The sequence below is a fragment of the Rutidosis leptorrhynchoides genome, chromosome 4, assembly GCF_046630445.1.
Source record: "Rutidosis leptorrhynchoides isolate AG116_Rl617_1_P2 chromosome 4, CSIRO_AGI_Rlap_v1, whole genome shotgun sequence".
In the NCBI taxonomy this organism is placed as follows: Eukaryota; Viridiplantae; Streptophyta; class Magnoliopsida; order Asterales; family Asteraceae; genus Rutidosis; species Rutidosis leptorrhynchoides.
In genome coordinates, this window is record NC_092336.1 from 261520663 (window position 1) to 261539491 (window position 18829).

The 18829-nt window shown below is 29.7% G+C and overlaps 1 protein-coding gene across 1 annotated transcript; it reads left to right on the plus strand.

Annotated features, from left to right (window-relative positions):
• Positions 1–7547: 7547 nt before the first annotated feature.
• On the plus strand, positions 7548–8279 carry LOC139841589 (uncharacterized). The gene has a single exon (XM_071831803.1). It carries the CDS (start codon positions 7548–7550, stop codon positions 8277–8279), a length of 732 nt encoding a protein of 243 aa, XP_071687904.1.
• Positions 8280–18829: the final 10550 nt, after the last annotated feature.

Here is an 18829-nt window from a genome sequence, read left to right on the forward strand (position 1 = left end):
TAGTATAAATTCTATATAACTAAATATATATATATATATATATATATATATATATATATATATATATATATATATATATATATATATATATATATATATATATATATATATATATATATATATATATATATATATATATATATATATATATATATATAATACATACTAATAAAGGAAATTATGTGATTCCATTAAATGCATTAATAAATATACAAATGAATAGGTTCGTGAATCCTAGGCCAAACCTACATTTGATAAATGACGTCATATGTATTTTTACTACAAAATACAGTATGGTGAGTTTCATTTGCTCTCTTTTTAATTGCTTTTGAAACATATATTTTTGGGCTGAGAATACATGCGCTGCTTTTATAAATGTTTACGAAATAGACACAAGTACTTAAAATATATTTTACGTTGAGTTGTAACACCCTGCATATCTTCCCTAATAGCTTGGTAACTACTATTTACATGTGGTATTGTAACGCGAATCCTGTTGATAGATCTATCGGGCCTGACAACCCCAACCGGACTGGACGACCAGTATTCAACGGTTGCACAGTACTTCGTTTCGGTGACTACTTTTGGTACAGTGTAGTGAGATTTCATAATAAAGGGAATATGCGACGTTGATTAAATGTTAAGTATGGTTACCAAGTGCTCAACCACTTAGAATATTTATATTAAAACATTTGTGTATATGAAATCTTGTGGTCTATTAAGATATTGAAATGATTGTTATGATAAACCTATGAACTCACCAACCTTTTGGTTGACATTTTTAAGCATGTTTATTCTCAGGTATGAAAGAAACCTTCCGCTGTGCATTTGCTCATATTACATGGAGTCGTTTATGGCATATTTAAGTCAGTACCTCGCAATGGAACCAAATGTTGAAGATTTTGTCCAGGAAGATTAGGACGGGTCATCACAGTATTAAATTGATATTCAATAAAATTAGGTATGCGAAACCAAAATTATTGATATCATACAAAAATTTATTACATCACTGCAAAATTTACCGTTTATTCTTAAGATATAAATATCTTTAATCAATCAATCCAAAATATTTCAGAAATTCGTCAGGAGTAAAACTAGGTAATATAGCCGAAATTACTTAACCCAAAAAGAGGGACGTATATTTTTGTTAATATTTGATTGATTAAAGTGGGATAAAAGACCAAAAATATTTTTAATTTTAATTTTTACCTTGTTTTTATATTAATATTATATTATTATTGTAAATTTTTAAAACCAATATATTTAAGTTTTTAAATATTTTAAAAAACTAATATTTTTAATATAAGTTTGTAAAACTAATATATTTAAATATTAATGATATTTGTATGAAATTTTATTATGCATTTTAAATTTAAGTTTGGTGTGAATTTAAAAACAAAAATTTACTTTATTTCATTAAGTTAAAAATATGATTTCTAAAATTCGTCGTGAGTTGAAGACTAGGTCATTGAACCGAAATTGCTTTACCCAAGGGAGGGACGAGAAATTTTGTTATCATTATTTTTAATCTTATTTGATTTAAAGTATGCCAAAAACATTTAAAAACCCAAAAATCTTTGCTTTTATAACAACGCTTTAAAGTGACAAATTTTAAAATTTTGTCGAAAGACGAACTAGGACAACGATCCGAAACGCCCTCATTCTTAAAAGAAACAAAATTTTAAAATTAATTTAATTATTTGTTTTATAAGTTAAAAATTTTTATAAAAAAAAAAAAAATACCAGACCCCATGCGATCGCATGGGGTTTACACTGTAAAGCAATACGATCGCATGGCCTAGAAAAACTGGACAGAATAAAAAAGGCCAGCGAGCTGTTCTGCCTTATCACAACACACACACATAAACACGAAAACACTCTCAAAAACACCAAAAAAATCTTCATTTTTTCACCAAAATCAACCAAATTTCTTGCAATAATTTGCTATAATCATGCCTATATTCAGATGGGGAGGCAGGAAGGTAAAGATTTCACCCCTAAAACTCTTTAAATTCGAATTTTAGTGTTCTTGAGCTAATTTTTATCTAATTTGATTTTGTTAATTTCTAGTGTAATTAAAGTTAAATTGTTAGTATATTATGCTTGTATAACATAGATTGATGCTATTTAACATGATTTGAAGCCAAAAACTTCAAAATTTTTAGAAATCTAGGGTTTGTGTTCTTGAGCAATTTGGGGCTTTTTGATATAAACAGGATATGGCCGATTTTTTTCATGAATTATTGTTAAATTAAGTAGTGTAACATGTTTAGGTTGCTAAATGATCCAAACTTTGATCCTAAACATGATTTTTGATAATTAAAGTGGACTTTTTAAGTCTAAAATTCATGAATTTGATTAATTTGATATAAATGCCATTTGAAACTTGTTTAATTACTAGTAATGATTATTTTGACATGTTATTTGAGATAAAAGCTTATGAACTTTGTAAACATTTTTATATATGATTATTTGAAAAAGTGTAGAATTGATAAAAATATGAAAATGAGTATAAGTTTACTATAGATTAAACATGTTATTGTAATTGTTTTAATTTGTTATTTTGCTAACACTAATGCATATTTGGATGCACAAATTTTGTGTTTAATGTGTTTTGTAGAGAAATACCGATACTGATGGTGCATCATCATCATCATCTAGGCAACCTGCTCCGGAACCACAGCTAGAGATACAATATCACGAACCGGAGTAACAACAGGAACAACAACAACAACATTATGATCAACACGTACCATACTATGAACCAGACCCACAATTTTTTATTGCCTATGTTGTATTTCCTGTTCACCATATAATAGAACACCCAACAATTTATGAAGAACAGTTGCATCCCAATTTAAGGATTGATAGAAGTTGGAGAGATTACTCGACGTACCAAAGTAACAAATTTAAGCTTTGGACCAAAAATATAGAAGTACCAAGGGTAATAGATTGGGAGCCTTTGGAAAGGGTCCACCTAGCTAACCCAGTTATTCAGCATCTAATTCAAAGGTATGGCAGCTCTTCTTTTACTGATTGGAAACGTTTATTTACCACTCGTAGGCTTGTATATAAAGAGTGGTGTGTTGAGCTAATGAGTACTATAGCTTTTAATAAAGATGTAGATAGGTTAGACGATAAGAGTTTTCTTAGATTTTTACTTGGCCGTAGGATGTACAGGATGTCCATGCTGGACATGGCCAGGGCTTTACAGATTTACACTCCCGCTGAATTACTATCACCTGATTGTAAGTTATGTTCAACCTTTTTAAATTAATGTCTCGTAGCTAAGTTATTATTATGCTTATTTAAATCGAAGTAATCGTGATGTTGGGCTAAATATTAAAGACGGGGTTATTGGGCTTTGTACCATAATTGGGGTTTGGACAAAAGAACGACACTAGTGGAAATTAGACTATGGGCTATTAATGGTCTTTATATTAACTAAACGATACCTCGTTAATTTAATATAAAGGTTACAATTTGACGTATCTATATATAACCACATACGCTTAATAGGGTACGGTGGTCGGGATATCTATAAATACGAATTATTGTTCATTTGACCGGACACGGGGATGGATTAATAGTCAATGGACTCATTAAAACATGGGTGAATTACATACAAGGACACTTGGTGTAATTGATAATAAAGTATTAAAACCTTGGATTGCATACAGTCGATAACCTGGTGTAATCATTAACAATGTATTAAAATCTTATTACAGTTTAAGTCCCCAATTAGTTGGAATATTTGACTTCGGGTATAAGGATAATTTGACGAGGACACTCGCACTTTATATTTATGACTGATGGACTGTTATGGACAAAAACCGTATGGATATATTGAATAATCCAGTACAAAGGACAATTAACCCATGGTAATAAACTAAAATCAACACGTTGAACATTATGATTACGGAAGTTTAAATAAGCATAATTCCTTTATTTCATATTTCATCGCACTTTTATTTACTATCATTTTAATTATCGCACTTTTAATTATCGCATTTTTATTTATCGTTATTTACTTTACGCTTTAAATTAAGTTGTATTTATATTTAATATTTTACATTAGGTTTTAATTGTGACTTAAGACATAAAATCGACAAACCGGTCATTAAACGGTAAAACCCCCCTTTTATAATAATAATATTACTTATATATATATATATATATATATATATATATATATATATATATATATATATATATATATATATATATATATATATATATATATATATATATATATAAATATAGTTTAAAATATATATATATAGCGTTAAACTTGGCAAGCTCCCTGCGAAACGAACCGGACTTACTAAAAACTACACTACTGTACGATTATATACACTGCCTATAGTGTTGTAGCAAGGTTTAGGTATATCTACTCTATAAATAAATAAATAACTTGTTTAAAATTGTATCGTATTTAATAGTATTTCGTAGTAAAAACATAACTATTTCGTATACACCTCGCATAACATCAAACACGTTAATACGTTTGGCTTAAATATATTTGATGTTAATCGTAATTATACTCAAGGTATGCCAACGCCCAATCTCCATGTATACTGTTGTGCACACAGTATACATTTTGATTGTCCACTCGTGTGTGCGTACAAGAGTCTTCTATGTGCGCCAACACTTAGAATTGAGGTCAGGCGCGACCAACGCCTTCGTTTATAGTCATGACTTGTAGATCTCTAGGTCTACTCGGTAGGAACTAGGTCAACCCAATGCGCATCGATCTCCGGTAAAATATTCTAGTCTGTCGCCAAACAGATTTCTGCAGTGTGGGAGCTAGAGAAAGTCATCCCTTAAGTAGGCAGGAACGCGCTAGTATTGTACTGTGCGCGTGCAGTTCAAGTCAAATAGCTATTCAGCTCCGAGAGGTACATGAAATTATAACCGAAAATGACTTAATGCTTTAATATAATCGAAAAACGATTTTTACAATAACGCAGCACACGGTCGACCTACAAAGGCGTGTTGTTTAGTAATTACATGTAAATCTAGACAAAGTAGGTGAGTGATCAATTCTCCTAATTCCTATATTACATGTAACATTTCTTAAGCGTGGTAGCATGCCCGGTCCGTTTATTGGATTACCCTTGAGCTCTACCAGTTTGTAAGTTCCGGTGTTACTGACTCCGTCAACTTTGTAGGGATCCTCCTGATTAAGGCCCAGTTCACTAGTGCCCTCAATCTTACTGGCTTAGTTATTGTGCCAGACAAGATCATTGACGGCGAGCGCCAGAGGATTTGAGCACTTGTGGTAGATGTGGCCAGGTGTATTCGAAATACGTGAAGTGCCAGATACACCAAAGGAAGACAGTTTACACAATAATGACACAAAAGCAGTTTAGCGCATGTAAACTCATCAAATTACAAGCAACAATGAAGATATTCATGTAGAAATCATAAGCATGCGAATACAACATAACACGCAAACTTGTATTCATCTAGGTAGTCGCTACGGTCATGATACTTTACATCTAATTGGTTCAAATATTTGCGAGAAAACACACGGATGACCCTTATCAAATTAATTAACAAGCGATTGTAACAATTTTCAAAATTGATCAAAGGCACCAAGTGATAAGTCATGTTAGGCAAATTAAATTCATGAAAATCATGCAGATTTGACAAGGGATGTTTCCAGCAGTGTGTATTCACATTAATACAGATCATGCGCGAATTATACAAATCATGTGCATATATCATGTAAAAATACGGCCAACTCATCAAAACAATAATGTGCCATTCTCTTAAAAATTAATTGCTGGAGTAGAAACGGAGTTAAGTGTGCACGTTGCAAAGTAGTATTTTATAAGTCATACCTTGCTAAGCAAAATAATCAAAATAAGGAGGTGAATAGCGACGGATACATACTCGTTTGATGATGAGTATCCCTTGTAAAGTAAAGAAGTGGTGTGTGTTTCCAAACTAGTGTTACCAACCTTGGAGCGCTGAGCTGATGCGCTGATGAGCATGTCCTCACGAGTAAGCGCTGATGCTCGCTAGGTTTTTTAATGGCTTTACGCATAGCAACCATTTCCCCGCTTCCCGCATTCCTCAACTAGGTCGAAATTAGCTCTCGATCCTTCGGAGTTGGTCTTTTTTAAAGGATGGGATACGTCCCGTGGATGAGGTAGGCCTTAAGAAAAGGACAACATCGCACTATTCCATCCGTAAGCCCTGATGGAAAGGGCGATGTCGTACTATTCTACTTGTCAGCCTTAATTATTCTTACGTCACTGTTCGTAATCACAGGAAATTACTCCGCTCAGTTACGCACAATCATATATCATGGTAAACTATTTTAATACTCTAGATGGGCTATGCGTAGAATAAACATGCGGCTTAAGTGCGCGTTACACCGCCATCGAACCTTCTAAGAAAATTTGTAATTTTACACCCGATTTCATGAACAGTTGTTCCTTGAAGAATTTTCGAGGTTCAATGTGCTGTCGTGCAGAATGTTCTATTATGTGTTGAGTTAACGATATGCTGCGCCAAGTGTTAAGTGCACAAGGTACATTGGTGCGTGTAAAATATCGCATTACGCGCAATAAATCTGTTCGCATTATATATCGTGTTAAGCGGAAATGTCTTATGCAGCTTGCACGCAGTTGAAGGTTTTTATCAGAATCCAAGTTTTCACACTATTTATTCATCTTGCCTTTTCACCGTGTGAGCAACGATACCTTTCTATGTGTGTGTTGGTCAGCCCGTATTGTACGTTGTGCCATATGCGTAAGTGTGTGCTATGCCACCATGGATTTAACCATTGTTCGTGATGCATGAATAAATTTTGAAAATGAAGCTTTACATCCTTTCCATGCGACTAGATGAAATAGGTATGAGAAAAGACAACATCGTTGAGCTGAAATGACACGTGTCCTAAACACGTCACGCGGGGTGTTCTGTTGCACGAGATTGTTACGTTGTAACGAACCGTTATGTCGAGTGCAGTGGATTTATTAGCTTCGCGTGTTTTAGCTACCCGAATACAAATTCCAGATTCTTATTTCACGTGTAGGTGACCCATAACTAATGTTTAAGAAGTGAGCTGTGCGTAAATCACGTACAAAAGTTTGTTGAAAATGTTGAATTATAATTATAATTTATATTTTATATTTATAGTTTATAACACAAGTCATAATATAATGATAATATAACTTTGACATATACACTGTACCCCTTAGTTGATTAGCATATGCTTTATTACACCATTTCCAACGGGCCTCGCCATCACCCTGTCATCACCTCTACCCTAGAGGGCGCCGATGGCATTCATCCCGCCCTCAGTCGCCCTCAATTCTCTCACTTCGGTCCGTACTTGTGTATGTCATGCGTATGAAATTTTGTGCTCGGGAATAAATGCAATTTAATGATTTATATTTAATTTTCAAACTGCATTATAGCCATTGGTACCTTTTTTTTTTCCGATCCCCACTATATATACCTTTATACCATTATACTATCACTTCATAAAATCTCTACTTTTATATCACAATATTTATTCTATTCCATTAAAAATGCCTAAAAAAATTATGGATAGTCTTACGAAAGATGCGTTGGATATTGCAAGTTCTAATTTCAATATCGTCGCACTCGATCTACTTGATAAGATAGATAAAGACGAAGAGGAAGAAATCATTCAACCAATTCTAAGGGCGCCTAGAAGATTTATTCATAGAGACCGAGAGGGAACCGCGATGCGTTTATGGAATGATTATTTTTCCGAGAATCCCACTTTCCCCGGAGATTATTTTCGTCGCCGTTATAGGATGAGTCGACCATTGTTTATATGCATATGCCAAGGTATAATGAATTACTCTCAAGAACCTATTCCCGATTATTTTTTATATTTTCATCAAAAGCGGGATGCTACCGGGTTGTTGGGTTTTAATGTTTTCCAAAAATGTACATCCGTGATACGCCAATTAGCATACGGTACTGCACCTGATGCTTTTGACGAGTACTTAAATATGAGCCAACAAAAATCATATGACTGTTTGAATAATTTTTGTAAAAGCGTGATTCACTTGTACGGTTCGGAGTATATGAGAAAACCGACTCCACAAGACGTAGCACGTCTTGTATCCGCACATGCGGAATTATATGGTTTTCTGGGAATGTTGGGTAGTCTAGATTGTATGCATTGGGCATGGAAAAGTTGCCCATATAAATATAAAGGTCATTATACTAGAGGCGATCATGGCTATCCAACATTCATGTTAAAAGCTATGGCATCTTATGATTTATGATTTTGGCACGCTTATTTTGGACCCACTGGTTCAAACAACGACATCAATGTCCTTAATCAATCTAATTTATTTAACGAGTTACTTCAAGACACGGCTCCACCGTGTAATTTTTCGATTAGCGGATGTAACTTCAATAAAGGTTACTACCTAACCGATGGGATATATCCGGATTGGGCGACATTAGTTAAGTCTTTCAAAAGTCTGCCAGACCTAAATCAGCAAAATTTAAAAAGTATCAAGAATCTGCTCGGAAAGATATTGAACGGGCATTCGATGTGCTTCAAGGTCGATGACAAATAATAAAAAACCCGTGCCGATAATTCTATGTCGAAAGAATCCGAAGAATTATGCACGCTTGTGTTATTTTGCATAATATGATCACCGAAGACAATAGACATGCAATGTGTTCACTTGAAGAGAATTACAAGCCAGCTCTTCGTCCAAATCGCTCAATCGAGGAAAGGGTTCAAGCTCACATGCGCATTAATAAAGAATTGCGAGATTCGTCCATTCATCATCTACTACGACAAAAGCTCATCAAACATATTTGGAATCTTCCAGCTAATTTCCATGTTCGGCACGTTCCACATGCCCGAGCCGCTCCAGAAGCTGGAACTTCCAACACCGCCGAAGATGTTGAAGAAAACGAGGACGAAAGCTGTGATGACCCGGAAATTTCCGATCAAATTTCAACTTTAATCTTTATATGTTTCCGACACGATAAACAAAATCTGTAATGTTGAGTCTCAAAAGTTTTGAAATATGTATTCATGTAATCAATTACCCTTTGACCAATCCCGATGATTCACGAACAATTATTTATAAATAAATATGTATGTATGTATGTATGTATGTATGTATGTATGTATATATATATATACATATATAAATGTAAGTATATATAATAATTGGAGCTAATAAAATATAAGTAAATAAGTTATTATTAAAATATAAATGTATATATGAATTATATACAAAACTAATAGTCAGATGAATATTGTAAAATATTAAAATGTATAAATTGTAAATATTCCATTTAAGATGTTATATATACATTATATAATGTTACATATTTAAAATTGAAATATTAATATATAAATTGTAATCACGAGTTAAAATATAGTTGTTATATTAATGTTATTACTATTATTATTATTATTATTATTATTATTATTATTATTATTATTATTATTATTATTATTATTATTATTATTATTATTATTATTATTATTATTATTATTATTATTATTATTATTATTATTATTATCAATATCATTAGATACATATAATATATATATGAAATATAATACCTTTAATTGATTATATTATTATTATTACTAATGTTATTATTAACAATATTAATATTATTAATTAGTAATAACATTGTGATCTTAATTATCATTATGATTATTATTAGTAATAAAATTAACATTTAATAACATAATTACTAAAAACTATCTTTTTATTTAAAATTTTTATTACCATTATTTATAATATTAAGAGTATTAGTATTATCAATATAATTATTAATTGTTAAGATTAATTATAAGATATATATATATATATATATATATATATATATATATATATATATATATATATATATATATATATATATATATATATATTGCACATGTGTTGCTAGTTACATATCATTATCAAGCTAAGTGTGATTTTGTTTTGTGTCTCAACAACTGGATGCAATATCAATTCAGATACGATTAAAGGTGAATTAGTACAAATCAGGAGCAGGTTTTACTTGTTTTCTTCTCCAGCTTTTTCCTTTGTCAAGTTAATGTCAAATATGTTGTTATACGTCCACGTCTAAAACCCTTATAACAATGACTTAGGATCGATTACAAGAGGTATAGTCGACTCAATAACACAGACAAGTTCAATTATCACCACAATCCAGAAATTTAACAGATAAAAATAAAATAACCTGTGTTCTTCATTTGATTCAGTCAAAACTCGAATTAGTAATTAATTTCAAAATCCATTAATGAGGTCTTGTTAGGATTCATCCATTGAAGCTTTCTGCAAAGTTTCCATCTCCAATTCTTATTATCGTGATGTAATTCCTGAGTCAAAGTTTTCAAATGAAAAAGTCAAACGATCGATTTATCATCAAATTCGTAATTGTTTTGATATTTCTGTTGAAATTGAGGATTCAAAAAGGTTTTAAAAGTGATTTAAACTATAGTTTGTGTTATCAATTTTGTCCAAAACACAATGAATCTCAACATCAATAATTTTTTTTATATATAGCAGCGACGGTATACAGCAGAATTTTTTTATTTTATTTTATTTTTTTTCTTTTTCTTCATTTTCTTTATTTATCAATTACATCCCTTATTAATTCCTGGTAGTCGGTAAGGTTTCTAAATCTTGTTTTAGTGATTCGTTCAAGGGTGTTGGATCTCTGGTCGAAGTGTGGTGGAAGAGGAAGGATTAGATAGATAGTCGGGTTATAAAGGTTAGTTCGTGGTATAAAACAGAAAGGTAGGCACGGCCCAACTGGTTAGGGTGTTGTTTCAGTGTTCGGGAGGTTGCGGGTTCGAGTCCCGTTGTGGGCAAATCTTTTTAGAGAAGGGTATACACTTTATTTTTATTTGAAATATTATTATTATTATTGTTATTATTATTATTATTATTATTATTATTATTATTATTATTATTATTATTATTATTATTATTATTAAATATTGTTATTGTCATTTTAGAACACTTATTATTAATAATACAAGTATTATTAGTAAGATTATCATTTATTATTAGTATTATGATTATAGTTACAATTAGGAATAATATTATTACTATTAAGATTACTAATTTATCATTTTAGCAATATTACTATTATTATTATGGTTATAATTAGGATAATTATTATTATTGTTATTATAAAAATAATGCAAGTATTTATTATTATTTTCACTAATATTAGTATTAATATCATTGTTGTAATTATTAGTATTATATTATCATTATGACTTCAAAGATATGAAACATGTTAATGACGTAATTGCATAATAAAAGATAATATGATAAAAATTATAGAAGTTGAATATAATTATACGGCTACAAGTAAAATTATGATTTCGATTACGATTACGAATATGATTATTATTCTTATTATTATTATTATTATTATTGTTATCACGCAAATAATAAAAACTATTACTATCATTATCAAGTATTAGGTATTATCATCAAAATGATTGTTTCCATTACCATCATTATTAAGTTTTTCATTTGATTAAAAACTACTATCATTATCACTATTATAAGATTTATTATTAAAGCTATGATTAACAGTAAAATTAATACTTTTATAGTTAATATCATTATATTTATCACTAAGAATATTAACATTATTATTTTTACTAGTAATATTAAGTATTATCAATAATATCATTTTTACCATTATAAATATTATTTTAGTATTATTATCATTACTAGTTTCAACAAACAAATGATATGTATAAAAAAAAATTTATATTTAACATACATAACTTAACTATATAAATATTTTTATATACAAAATGAATACATTTAATTGAATAGTGAAAAGCATATAAGTTAGTAATCTAAACATTAAATCACTAATAAATTTATATATATTTGCTCGATTACAATTATGTATATTAATAATATACAAATGATATAGGTTCGTGAATCCGAGGCCAACCCTGTATTGCTCAGTTTATCTAATGTTGTCATATGTATTTTTACTACAAAATACATTAGGTGAGTTTCATTTGCCTTTTTACCCTTTATATTTTTGGGCTAAGAATACATGCGCAATTTTTATAAATGTTTTACGAAATAGACACTAGTAATTGAAACTAGATTATATGGTTGAATTATCGAAATCAAATATGCCCTTTTTATTAAGTCTGGTAATCTAAGAATTAGGGAACAGACACCCTAATTGACGCGAACTCTAAAGGTAGATCTATCGGGCCCAACAAGCCCCTTCCAAAGTACCGGATGCTTTAGTACTTCGAAATTTATATCATGTCCGAAGGAGGATCCCGAAATTATGGGGATATTCTTATATGTATATTGTGAATATCGGTTACCAGGTGTTCAATCCATATGAATGATATTTTTGTCTCTATGCATGGGACGTATATTTATGAGAAATGGAAATATGAAATCTTGTGGTCTATTAAAATTATGAAATGATTATTCATGTAAAACTAATGAACTCACCAACCTTTTGGTTGACACTTTAAAGCATGTTTATTCTCAGGTACGAAAGAAATCTTTCGCTGTGCATTTGCTCATTTTAGGGATATTATTTGGAGTCATTCATGACATATTTCAAAAGACGTTGCATTCGAGTCGTTGAGTTCATCAAGATTAATATTAAGTTAATTATAGTTAGATATATTATGAAATGGTATGCATGCCGTTAACTTTCGATGTAATGCAATATTGTCTTTTCAAAAACGAATGCAATGTTTGTAAAATGTATCATATAGAGGTCAAGTACCTCGCGATGTAATCAACTATTGTGAATCGTTTATAATCAATACGGACTTCGTCCGGATGGATTAGGACAGGTCTCTACAAAAGCGAGGATGAAAGCGAGGATGAAAATGAAAATGAAGACGTGGACTTGGACGAAGATGACGCATAGTTTCATAGTTTTTAATTTATGTTAGTTAATGTAACTTTTGATTATTTCTTTTTTTTTTAAATAAAATGTAAACGTATTAATGTTATTTAATAAAAGTGTTGTTCAAAAAAATATATTCTAAAAAATAGATTTTAATAATTATATTCGAAATAATAATAATAATAATAATAATAATAATAATAATAATAATAATAATAATAATAATAATAATAATAATAATAATAATAATAATAATAATAATAATGTTGATGCATTTTATGTAAGTCCCTAGACATCTAACCCATGTCCATTGCAGGTGCTACAGTTTACTGGCTACCATGATCACTCGTTATTATCCTATATGTGTTTGTATGTGGTTACAGGTACTGCAGGAACGCAATAAGGATGTTTGACTATGTTAGACTTAGTCAGACGTACGAGTGAAGCCTCACTCGTACGGCTGACAGGCTCATACGCACGGTTGATGCTGAGCTAAGTCATAAATATAACCTAAATGATATGACACGAGTGAGTGATTGTGACAACCCGGAAATTTCCAACCAAATTTAAACTTTAATCTTTATATGTTTCCGACACGATAAGCAATATTTGTTAAGTTAAATTTCAAGAATTTTAAACTATGTTCATACATTCATTCAACCTCGACCAAGTTCCAACGATTCACGAACCATTAAACGAATATGATTATATATGTATATGTGTATATATATTATAACTTGAAACGTAAACAAAATATTGGATTAAATACTTTATATGATTGTATCTGTTTCAAAATGTTTATCAATGGAATTAGAAGATAAGATCAAATGATTGAATTATCAGATATATTGAATTATGATTACAAGTCTCTATTGAAAGGCCCACGTTGATTTGAAGAAATCTTTCCATTTTAACAATATTCGGAAAATGGTAAAGTGATTTATAAATAAGAACAAATTATCAATCATTGAGAACTAGACAAAGGATAGTGGAAGATTGAATCTCATAAAGACTCGATTGATCTATTTAGTTTCAAACGTACAAAAACGTTTTCAGTTTAAAAAGAACTTTATTATTAAAACGTATATAACTTTTATAAATATCTAGAACCACTTTTGACAACTCATTACTTAACTAGTATGATAAAGATAACGATATTTATATTTTATTTTATTAAATATATATAACGATTTAAATTAATATTATATATATTTATACGCGTATTATACGTACATAGTTTTATACTTTTACTATACTTAAACTTTACCTTTACTTTATTTTTAATTTACTTTAACTTTAATAATTCATACTTTAATAATTCACTTTAATAATTCATACTTTAATAATTCACATTTAATAATTCATACTTTAATAATTCATACTTTAATAATTCACTTTAATAATTCATACTTTAATAATTCACTTTAATAATTCATACTTTAATAATTCACTTTAATAATTCAAAAATCTATTATAAATAGATTTCAATAGGTTTCATTATTTTATAGAAACTTGAAAATATTTTTTTCTAAACTCTCTCAATCGATTTACATATATATATTTACTCCGTAATATTTCAAGATATTATTAGTATACATAAAATATTACGACGGAGTGCTATCTGAGTGATTTCGAAATTTTTTTCCGAGTAGGATAGGATTAAGGAAATTATGGGTTATAGCTATGGAGGTGATTGAGTATGGTTCATGGGTATGCTCGTGAGGTCAATATAGTGTTTATCATTTCCGTTGCGTCTACGTACCTTTCCTGCAATATTGAATCTCAATATTGATACGTGAGTACTCATAATTTAACTTTTACATATTAATAGTGTATCCCTGACTAGTGCTCGAGTATTTAGGATTATGCATGCTTGTACTTTTGATATTGCCCTTAGACATGTTAGGTTGAATCTTGAATTAGTTACACTTGCGGTTGAGATAAGGTATAAGATATGCATGTCCTTGGAAAGCTAGCGAAAAATTAAGAACTTTTCCTTTAGATATCAAATGGTTTCGATGAACGGATTAGAAGTTATAATCAATTGAATTTTCGATATTTTAATTAAAAATGATTATTATTATCGTCGTTTTTATCGTCGTTCTAGTTTTATCTTATTATTATCATTATTATTATCTTTATCAATAAAAGGGATTTATCATTAAAAATTGTTATTTTTTTATTATTACTATCGTTATTATCGTTAAAGTTATAATTAGTATTATTATTATTATCCAATTATTATTATTATTATTATTATTATTATTATTATTATTATTATTATTATCATTATTAATATATATATCATTATTTAAAAATGGTTATTGTTATTGTTATTATTATTATTACTAATTACTATATTATCATTAAGATAATTATTAGTATTATCGTTAATAATGTTATAGTAACTATCATTATTAATATTAGTGTAATTAAAACAAATATTTGTAACACCTAATTATTTTGATTACTATTATTATCATTATTAAGAACACGATATAAAAGACGATTAAAAGCTATTAAATGAAATGATTAGGAAATAATGAGTAAGAGTATCATGATGAAATTAAAATATTATAAGATATTGATTTAGATAAAATTATAGTTCTTATTATTTTTATCATTACTATTATTATTAAAAGTATCGTTAGTATTAAAACTATCATTTTAACAAAAATTATCATTTTAATAGAAATGTCATTGTTACTATAAAATATCATTATTATTATTATTTTAAATAGAATTATTATTTTAAAGATAATATTAAAAATTATCGTAAATATTAAAGTTATCATAATTAGAATTATCGTTTTATCATAATGTCATCTTAGTAATTATAAATATTGATATTTTTATAATAATAATTATTATTACAAAATAATACAACTTTTACTTACTATCTTTATAGATATTCTTTTATCAAATAAATATATGATACAAACATATTTTACTACGTGTAATAACTTACTTTAATAATACCTATCATATTATCTTTATGATATTAAATGAACCCTATAAATTTTATTACTTAATATATATAAAAGTATATTTTATTATATAAATTTAATATAAAATTTTATTTATTAATAAATAAATTATATTATTTACTCTAATAAATCTTTTAAAAATATTTAAAAATATAAAACAACGATATTTAAACTATATATTAATCATGCATAGATTTTTAGAAATTATTTTGAGTCAAATTTACTTTTGTTGACTTTTGCATATTAGTCTCGAGCATTAGGATTGTGGTACACTATGACTTGACCTAATTTGTTAGACAAATATTGACCAACACATAAATATATATAATTAATTTAGGTTCGTGAATCCGAGGCCAACCTTGCACTTGTTCAATGACGTTATATGTATTTTTACTACGAAATACAGTATGGTGAGTTTCATTTACCTTTTTACCCTTTATATTTTTGGGACTGAGAATACATGCGCTTTTATAAATGTTTGACGAAATAGACACAAGTAATTGAAACTACATTCTATGGTTGAATTATCGAAATCGAATATGCCCCTTTTTTATTAAAGTCTGGTAATCTAAGAATTAGAGAACAGACACCCTAATTGATGCGAATCCTAAAGATAGATCTATTGGGCCTAACAAACCCCATCCAAAGAACCGGATGCTTTAGTACTTCGAAATTTATATCATGTCCGAAGGAGGATCCCGGAATGATAGGGGATATTCTTATATGTATCTAGTTAATGTCGGTTACCAGGTGTTCACCATATGAATGATTATTTTTGTCTCTATGCATGGGACGTATATTTATGAGAACTGGAAATGAAATTCTTGTGGTCTATTAAAATGATGGAAATAAATGATTATGATAAACTAATGAACTCACCAACCTTTTGGTTGACACTTTAAAGCATGTTTATTCTCAGGTGTTAAAGAAATCTTCCGCTGTGCATTTGCTCATTTTAAAGATATTACTTGGAGTCATTCATGGCATATTTCAAAAGACGTTGCATTCAATTCATTGAGTTCAATAGAGATTATTATTAACTAAATGACAGATTAGGTCGTTTATAGTTGAATCTTATGAAATGGTATGCATGTCTGTCAATTTTCGATGTAAAGAGAGTTTATCTTTTAAAAACGAATGCAATGTCTGAAAAATGTATCATATAGAGGTCAAATACCTCGCGATGTAATCAACTATTGAGAATCGTTTATAATGTATATGAACGGGTCCTTTCAGTTGGTATCAGAGCGGTGGTCTTAGCGAACCAGGTCTGCATTAGTGTGTCTAACTGATAAGTCGATAGGATGCATTAGTGAGCCTGGACTTCGACCGTGTCTGCATGTCAAAAGTTTTGCTTATCATTTTGTGTCGAAAATTAACTACTTATCATCCTCAGGAAATTACCTGCTTATAATTTTTAGTCTAAGACACGTCTTGCTGCATTGATTGCATGAATAGTGTATAGACAAAAATTCATATCTTAGCATATCTGCTAAATCATATCTTATCGTATATGTTACTTTAAACTTTGCCTGACATATCCCGCAAAGTCCTCCGTAATCTACGAAATCTTTTGATATATATATATATATATATATATATATATATATATATATATATATATATATATATATATATATATATATATATATATTCTATGTAATTAGAATACCATCTGTTAGCCAAAATCATTTCATATCGGAAAAAAAAATCCTTTATCCAATCGTACGAAATGGAATTCGTCATTAGTTCAAGTCCCTAGAATTCCGATATGGAATCCCACTCAAGCTCCGAAAGCAGTGTGACTGGAATGGATCAACCAATCAGCCATCATCTATTTTGGATGAATTCGGGATGGGTTCGTAGCCTCCTCAATCATTGGAGACAAGAAGAAGGCGATCCTTTCCATCCACCACATTGCCCTCTTGGCGAAGAACCTGAAGCACTTACCGGCGAACCTATCCGAAACACCATTTTATCTCTCATTTCAAGAGTATCTCGCCACGATTATATACTACATCAAATTCTAGATTTTATTTATCCGCTCGTCCGAACCGACAATCACCCCGGTGTAATAGAAGAAGTCAACGAGCTTCGCGCTCGGGTAGTGGCTTTGGAGAATATGGTGCAGAGATTACAAACACCAGCAGCAGCATCAGCAGCATAACCAGTACCACCATCATCAACGCTAACAGTACCATTACCACCTCCAACCACAACCGCGTCGTAAACCTCAACTTCACAATCTGTCCCACGAGCATCAACATCATACGCGCCATAGATACCAAGGAGTACCAACAACAATAACTGACGAAGTATTAATTCATAACTTTATTGGAAAAACATTCCGCGGCGATTATGTAATCTCTAAAGTCTTAGAGATTATCTAATCTAGCCCTAACCATAAATCAGTTAAGCGAACCAAAATGATAGAAGGAAGAGTAGAAACCCTGACAAAAATGGTGTGTGATTAACAAGCTAAACTTGCTTTACCAACAGCATCAACAGTACCATCAGCGTTACCAGCATCGTCAGTACAGTCAACATCCGAATCAACAACACCGATAACATCACAAACTCCGTCAGTTCAAGAATCACTGTGGACATCATTACGAATCAATAACGTATATATTATATCAACGAGTTATGAAGAATTAACTCATTCCCTCTGAAGAAATTATATATATATATATATATATATATATATATATATATATATATATATATATATATATATATATATATATATATATATATTTTGAAATAAATCTTTTCGTGCTAAGCTATTGTGTATGAATCTTAACTACTCGGTTAATTCATATTACAAATATGCAATAATGTACGTCCTTCGGCCGCAACTTAACCAGCGTTAACTACAATCTCTGTCGCAATTCAATAAATTCAAATTCATAATAAATCAAGTATATATTTGATTTTAC

What these genes read in the sequence shown, in the direction of transcription:
- LOC139841589 (XM_071831803.1), top strand. Translation starts at nt 7,548, where the DNA reads ATGCCTAAAAAAATTATGGATAGTCTTACGAAAGATGCGTTGGATATT.